At 35.4% G+C, this 8,624-nt stretch overlaps 1 protein-coding gene across 1 annotated transcript in view; it reads right to left on the bottom strand.

Moving 5' to 3' along the window:
* The window catches only part of EEA1 (early endosome antigen 1), a 112,848-nt gene that overhangs the window by 91,834 nt on the left and 12,390 nt on the right, over positions 1-8,624 (bottom strand). The window contains exons 3-5 of the mRNA XM_015561064.1: positions 7,700-7,827; positions 545-599; positions 385-450 (exon numbers count right to left, since the gene is read on the bottom strand). Of these exons, the coding sequence (XP_015416550.1) occupies positions 385-450; positions 545-599; positions 7,700-7,827 (249 nt within the window). The remainder of the gene's footprint in view (positions 1-384; positions 451-544; positions 600-7,699; positions 7,828-8,624) is intronic.

Genomic DNA, 8,624 nt, shown 5'->3' with positions numbered 1-8,624 from the left:
TTCCCTACCAAAAGACATTTTAGTCATTTCCAACTTGTCACAATCACAAATGCTTTGAAGAGTTTCACTACTGTTTGAACCTACATTTTTTAACCATTTTGGTACATTGTTAGAATACAATAATGTAGCCTAATATTTAAAAAAATCCACAGGTAACTGATTTTTAATGGCGCAAATTTAAGAAGTTACCTCTTAGATTCCCATATACTTGTTTGCATTCATTAGAATTACAAAAGGTATACACTGTAGGCTATTAAACACAGGAAACAAATTAGTAAATTGTTTCTATCAAACCACTTGCTTATAAAAAAAGTGCCATGCTTAATTTCCAACAATGACAATAATCAACTAATAAACACACTTCAAGCATTTAAAAACAATTACTTGCTGCTGCAGCCCTTGAAATTTTTCTAATTCTTTCTTTAATTCTTCTGAGTACCATTTTTCTTCCTAAAAGGGAAAAAAAAATTTTAATTAGCAAATTTTAAAAGATTTACTATCTGAAACAATGAAAATAAACTAATATAATAATTTATATTCTTACCTTAAGTGAAGCCTGTAGGTCTTGGATCTCTTGTCTAAGTAGTGTTACATCATCTCTAAACATATTAGGGAGGGAGGGAGAATTAATAATGTTCTTCCATGAACAAACTATTCTCTTAACAAATCATGGCTAGTGTCTGTATATTAATATTCTAGTTCTCTCAATTTAAAAAAATAAAAACTCTTATAAATTTTATGTACAGTGGCATATATATAAAACCCTAAGGAAAATAATTTTATTCCTAAAGTTCATTGTTTGTACATGGAAAAATACTTTATCGTGGAAAGAATGATATAACTGAAATCCAAGTGGCTAAGCCAGAAACAAGATATCTCCCAATAATTTACCAACAATGAGAATCAATGTTTTCCTATTGCAGTTAGTATAAAATCTAAACTCATTAACAAGGACTATAAAATCTGCACCATCTAGTCCTTGCTTTATCGCTCTCCCCCTCATTCACTTAGCTCTAGCAACATTGACTGATATGCTCTTTCCTCTGGAACTTTCTCACATTGTTATCCTCACCTAAGAGTCAGTATGACAAAGAATGGTAAGCCAAAGACCATTCTTGTCCCTAATGAAGGAGAGATTCCATGATAAAATACTTTTGGTATCACCCTTCTGGATGTTTGGACGTATCATCCATTGTTGGATTGTAAATAGCAAAAAAAGGAACTCTCCTTGTTCCTTGCCACTATTAATGGTTGCCATGGTAGAAGACACAAGAATTGAAATGAGTTCATTAGGAATCCTCAAATGAATTGATTTTGGTATAAAAGGAATAGGAGAACAGGATCATTTCTAATGAAAAGATCAAGTCCACACAGCACAAGCACTGTTAGCAAGGTAAAAGATGATGAAACATATTGATGGGAGAATTCTGATCTAGAATGAGGGCAGAGATAGAGAATAAAGAGTCAGCTTGATCTGTGAAATAGGGTTAATAGTGGGGGGCGGGGGGGAAGGAAATTGCCAACTAAGAGAAATCTAAAAGATGGAGAAGTAAGTCCTCTACCTTTCATAGACATTCATATGTAAGGAATTCATTCATTACTCAACAGATATTTGTTGCCTTTTCCAAACTCTCAAGTTGTTCAGTCTAATGGGGAAAATGAACATGCAAAGAAGAGTAACAGACTACCACTAGTTCTATGATAGAAATAAAATCTATTTAGTAATCTTCCAACTCTATGTATAAACTAGAAGGATGAAGAAAGGAAATAATAAAACCATACTTAAATGTCAAATCTCGGAGGGAAGGCTGGGATGGGTGAATGGATGGGAAGAGATTAACCAAAGAACTTTGTATGTGTATATGCATAACCCATGGACACAGACAATAGTGTGGTGAAGGCTTGGGGAAGGGGCAAGAGTGGGCTAGAAGTGGTCAATGGGATAAAGGGGGGACATTTATAATACTTTCAACAATAAAGGTTAAAAAAAATTAATGAAGCCCGGTTTGTGTGGCTCAGTGGTTGAGCATGGATCCATGCACCAGGAGGTTGCCGTTTCTATTCCCAGTCAGGGCACATGCCCACATTGTGGGCTCGATCCCCCGTAGGGATGTGCAGGAGGCAGCCGATCAATGATTCTCTCTCATATTGATGTTTCTATCTCTCTCTCCCTCTCCCTTTCTCTCTGAAATCAATAAAAATATTTTTAAAAATTAATGAAATTCTAAGGAAAATAATTCCAATTGAACCTCTAACTTGGTTGGTTCACTTCAATTAATCTTTTTTAAAAAGCCACTTTAATAATTTTGTGAAAGTAATTTGCCTACAATAGAAAATATTCTGAAATGCATAACATAGTAATTTAAGATATTTACAAAAGATAATTGGCAACATCTATTAAAATTTTAATGGGAAACATTGTCCAAAAATTCCACTTCTAGAAATTTCCCTTACAGGTGTGATTTTCAACCAGTATGCTACAAGAATTTTTACATTTAATAACTGACCTTTTTTTCCCCTAGATTGTCAAAAAAAAATGACAACAGCCAACACAATAATAGCTATCTGATGTGAATTAATCAAAATTATACCTATTTTTGTCAGATTGGCAAAAAAATATATTTGTGTGTGTGCTGCAGAATTTTAGTAATTATTTAATGCATGCCATGAGATAAAAAAGGTTGAAAATTGCTGCTTTACAAATATACTCAAACATATATAAATGATACATTCACAAGGACATATATCACATTGTTTGTAATTGCAAAACACTGGAAATACCCTAACTGCTCATCAATAGGAGAATGATAAAATTCCTAGCTGTCATTAAGAAGAATGAAACAGCTTTACCTGCACTGATATAAAACAATTCATAACATACACAGAGAAATAAAAAGTGCAGGACATTGTCAAACTGCTATTTTATGTAATTACAGATATTTACATATTTTATATGTACACAGATGTAAGCATATGCATATATATGTATAGACTATTCTGAAGGTATATGCAAAAACTAATAAACAGTAAGAGGCTAGAGGAAGATGTGACAAGGATTCCATTTTTACCAAATCACTTTTTGAAACATTTGAATTTTGCACTCGGTATATGCTATCTGTACATACATTTTAAAAATCTGGTCCCCCCAAAAGTACTAATGCATCAGGTTTCAAATATGTGACTAGTGTTAATAGAATTCACATGTAAACTGATTGAGAGCTTTGAAGCAAAAGTTTTCATGACCCACCCAAATCATGTGGGCTTTTGATCTAAAAGACAAATGTCCATAGTCACATGTAATCCACTGTGTTAATGAGGGGCAGGATGTAGATATTAGAAACTGGAAAGATGTATAAAAATGAGAAGATCAGATATAGTAAGAGATAAACCTGGGAAAGTATGTACTAACTATTCCAGAAGCAATGAGAAACTAGTGAAAGTTACTACTTAGATAAACAGCAATCAAATTAGCATTTTAAGATTATTACCCTGGAAGTAATATAGAGTTCATTGGAGCGGTACAAGAGTAAAGGCAGAAAGTTAACTATAAATACTGCAAAACATATTTTTGAGTGAGAGATGATGAAGCCTAAAACTGTAGCACTGAAGATGAAAAAGGTTATGAAAGCTGTTAAGGAAACAGATTGTTTTTTCAATTACAGTTGACATACAATATTATATTAGTTTTAGATTTATAATATAGTGATTAGACATTTATATATCTTATAAAGTGATCACCCCAATAAGTCTAATACCCCTAATGGAGACAGAATTAAATAGACTTTATGACAGATCAGATAGGGAAGCCAAGGCAGGTGTGTAAAAATAAGCAAATCCAATTTTCTGGTTTTAGAAACTAATTGGGTGGAAAGATAATGTTGCCATTTACCAGAAAAGGTAAATAATGAGTACGTATAAAAGGAAATATAATGAACCCTGTTTAAAAAATGTCAATAGTGAGATGTTACAGTGGTTCTCAACCTTCTGGCCCTTTAAATACAGTTCCTCATGTTGTGACCCAACCATAAAATTATTTTCGTTGCTACTTCTTAACTGTAATGTTGCTACTGTTATGAATCGTAATGTAAATATCTGATATGCAGGATGGTCTTAGGCGACCCCTGTGAAAGGGTCGTTCCACCCCCAAAGGGGTCGCGACCCACAGGTTGAGAACCGCTATCTAAGAGAAGATACTTAGTAGGCATTTTGAGAAATAATTCTAGGTTGGAGATGTGCCGTATTTTTGTGTATAAGATGCTACTTTTTTGTAAAACCGTTAATACTGAAAATCAAGGGTGTCTTATACACAGACGTCAGCCGAGGAGGGAGTTCCGCAGGTGCGTAGCTGCCCATACCTTGTCAAACGGCTTCCTCCAATCACAAGCCTTATTGTTACTGACGTCAGCTAATGCTATAATTGGAGGCAGAGATGGAGAATGCACATATGCAACAGGGACCAGAGCATTCTGAGTCCATAAAGATGTCAAAAAATAACAAGATACTAAATACGGGTAAGTGTCTTACTCTGCAAAATTCTAATTGAATGTAATCAGCTATACAAAAGAGCATGGAAATAGAGCTGCAGAGAGATAATTTGGACCTCCTCCCACTGAGTGTATAATCAGACAGTGGAGAAAACAGGAAGAACAATTCCTTAAAATGCCAAAAAAGAAGGCCTTAAGAGAATAACCAGCAAAACAGACAAAATTGGAGCAGAGGCTTAAGACTTGGATTATGGAGCAGCGCCAGAGTGGCTTATGTGTGTCAATCAGGCTTATTCAAAGTCAGGCAAAAATACTTGCAAGCAAAATGAACACTGTTGATTTTACAGAAAAGGCAAAATTGTGCTTCAATTTCATGAGGAGAGAAGGGTTGGCCATGAGAATGCGAACAAAGTTAGCTGACGAAATGCCACCAGTTTATGAGGATGATCTCACATATATATAGACAGTGACTCAGAAGACAGCAGTGATACAATAGAAGTTGAAGAAATTGATATTCTGGAACTAATAGCAATGAAGAAGAGAGGAGTGATGCAATAGAGGCTGAATAAAGTGATATGATGCATAATGTTTACATACTGTATGTAAACATTTCCTGCGGTAATTACTAAATAAAAATGTTTTCTGCTTTATGTTTAAAATATTGGTTTCTTAATTTTGGGTTGGAAAAGTGAGGGGGCATCTTATACATAAGGGCATCTTATCCACGGAAAAATTCAGTAGTCTAGGAGGAAGTCACAATGTGGATATAGAGCAAGAAGAGCTCACAAAACAGAGCAAGAAAAATAATCACATCGGGATGTCAGCAAAGTCAAATTTTGCAGAGATTATGGTAGATAGTTAGTTACAAAGATGGCTGCCATTAAATTCTTCCCTTCATATTTGCAGAAGCTATTTCTCCATTCACAGAGTTTACTTCTTAGCCTCTTAAATCTGAGCTGGCCTTCAGATTCCAGAGTAATCCTGTGGCTACTTCGACCACTAGAATGTGGGATAAGTGAGGCCCTGACACTTCTGAATCCAGGCCTGAAGAAAATTGGCAGCTTCTGGTTATTGCCTCTTGGAATGCTCTTTCTCAGAACACAACTGCTAGTCTATAAATCCAAGCAGCCACATGAAGAAGCCCATAAGAAGAACTAAGGCCCCTGACATACAGCCCCAGCTCAGCTTTCAACCAGCAGCCCACACCAACCTCCAGCAATGAATTTATGGCCATTTTGGACCTTTTGGGCTTCCCAACACCCCAATCTACATCACTTAAAGCAGAAGAACCATCCAGTCAACCCACAGAAACATAGTAATAAACTTTATAATTTTAAATCACTAAATTTTGGGTGAATTTTACAAGGTTATAGAGAACCAAAACAGAAGTCAACATTCTGGAGGGGATCAGAACAGACATCCCCAAGAAGTGCTACTTTTGCATGGGGATTACTTTGAGCTGAAGGCAATGGAGGTCCTACGGGCTCCATTGAAAGTTCCAAGAGAAACTTTAGCTTTCCTTTAAAAAATTTAAATTGAGGCCTTGCCCACAATAAGAGTAAGAGTTATCACCAAAAATAACTTTTTAGAACCTAGGGCAGGGCAACTTCTAATTATTCAACATCTGCTCTTTTCATCCTGGGAATGACCTTCCTCCCCTCTGAAACCGTAAGGCACCTTATCTCACTTGTAGCTCAGAATGTCATATATACCTCATTTTACTTTCTATCTATGAATCTCTTACATATGTGGGATATCTAACTCTCTTGTGTATATAGGTAATTAAATTTGGTTATTTTCTCTTGTTAATCTGTCTCAAGTCAATTTAAGAATTATTAGACCAGGCAAAAGAACCTAGGGAGGTAAAGAAAAATGTATTCCGCTTGCACAATAAGAACTGAAAATAATCCAGGATACTCTTTGTCTTTGAAGGAGCAGTTTCAGGAGAATGGTAGGGCAAAATCCAGGGCTTGATGAGTTAAAAGTTGAATGGAAGTTAAGAAGCAAAAATGAGGAGAAACTGTGGATACTTTTATGTTGAAAGTTCATATACTGAGCACTAAGTCATAGCTGAAAAAGCAACTCTGTTAAATTGATATCAAATATAAAAATATTTATAATGTGGCCCTAGCTGGGTGGCTCAGTTGGTTAGAGCTTCTTCCCATACATCAAAAGGTTGTGAGTTTGATTCCAAGTCAGGGCACATACCTAGGTTGTATATTCAATCACCAGTCGAGGCGGGAGGCAACAGATCAATGTTTCTCTGTCACATCAATGCTTTGCTCTCGCTCTCTCTCCCCTCCCTTCCTCTCTCTCCAAAAATCAATAAAAGGCTTTAAAAATTTATAATGTGCTTTAAGTACATATTTTATACCTATTTCTTAACAAAAGGCCAAAGAAATGTACCCAAAATTATTAGCTCACACATAAAAATACTGAACAGCATTACCAGCAGGTAAAGGGAAGATTCATACTTCCCAAAAGCAGTGGTTTTCCCAGACATTTTAGTAAGTTAAAACAGTCATATTTTATAGTTCTACATTATCAACCACAGTTATGTGATCATAATGTTTTTCCTTTATGTGGTATCCTTTGTGTTATAGTAGATTAAGCAAGAGGCATCTTTTTTTTTTAATAAAAGCATGAAAAAAATTATTTTACAAGTAGAATGAAATCAAGCTATCTTCTTTATGGGGGTATAAGACAAGAGTTCTTACCAATAGCAAAAGAAAAGCAGTTATATTGTTGAATACTGTCTTAAGTAATTCTATTTTAGTTTAATTTAATTCTTAAAATGGTCAGGCAAAATTGCCAAGAAACAGAATGTATGTGTATGTGTGTGCTTACTGCTGTATTGATAATTATAAAAGAAATTTTTTTAAATAATTCTTGACTAAATTTATTATTTTAACAACTTGCTATAAAATCTTCTAAACAAATTATATCATTCTTTATTAAGTAGAATATGCTAAATATAATTTAACCTTCTTTTGGTAACATAACCTTCATTAAAAACATAACTTCTGTACCATGCTGTAGATGCTGGTATAGATAATTGGTAATCAAGGACAGAATAGATTATAACAGTAAAGGAGGGAGACCATGATAAAGGAGGACAGATTTAAATTAAATAATATAAAAACACTATTTTCACAAACTAATTGTTTAAGAATAAACAATGATATTGCATTTCAAAACTATGATACTATACCTACCTCTTCAGAGCAAGATTAGCCTCTCCACCATGACCGGAATCATTACCAGCATCATGAACTGCCTGATAGTGTTTGAAAAGTTCATCAGCAGATCCAAGAGATTTCATACACTGGGGACATATGAAACCCTATAGAAAAAGTAAGAAAAAGATTTCAAAATAGTATTGAACATTGCAAAATAAATGTGTGTGTGTGTGTGTGTGTGTGTGTGTGTATCACAAAATATAGTCCAGTGTCATATTCACATAATGGTGCCATTAAATAAATTATAATTTATGATATTAATCCCAAATTCTGGTTTTATACAAAGGTATATCACTATCTATTCTGGTTGAAGTTTGCAAAATACAAAGAAAGCCCTTACAACCATCTTTTGTGTTGAATAAATTAATGGCTAGAGTATACAATTCTAATCTAAAAAAGTTAATTCTAATCTAGAAGACTAGTTGAGAAAGTTATATTATTATATTCTCCCTTTCTCTAGATATCCCCATTAGTAAAATCTCTGCTCCAATATACTTCATAGGGATGAAAACAATAAAATTAAGAACATGAAGCATTCTTATCACTGAATGAGGAAAAGGGTAATATAATATACTAGTGGCCCAGTGCACAAAATTCGTGCACAGAGGAGGGGGTGTTCCTCAGCCCGGTCTGCACCCTCTCCAATTTGGTACCCCTCGAAAGATGTCCTACTGTGGGTTTACAGGGATTGGGCCTAAACCAGCAGTTGGACATTCCTCTCGCAATCCGGGACTGCTGGCTCCTAACTGCTCACCTGCCTGCTTGATTGCCCCTAACCACTCTGCCTGCCAGCCTGCTCGCCCCCAAATGCCTCCCCCCGGCAGCCTGATCACCCCCAACTGCCCCCCTGCTGGCCTGTTCACCCTCACCTTCCCTCCCCTCTCCACTGGCCTGCTCACTA

Source organism: Myotis davidii, unplaced genomic scaffold, assembly GCF_000327345.1.
Source record: "Myotis davidii unplaced genomic scaffold, ASM32734v1 scaffold656, whole genome shotgun sequence".
Lineage (NCBI taxonomy): Eukaryota > Metazoa > Chordata > Mammalia > Chiroptera > Vespertilionidae > Myotis > Myotis davidii.
The sequence above is the reverse complement of the archived record's forward strand: the minus strand, read 5'-3'. Positions and strand labels throughout refer to the sequence as shown.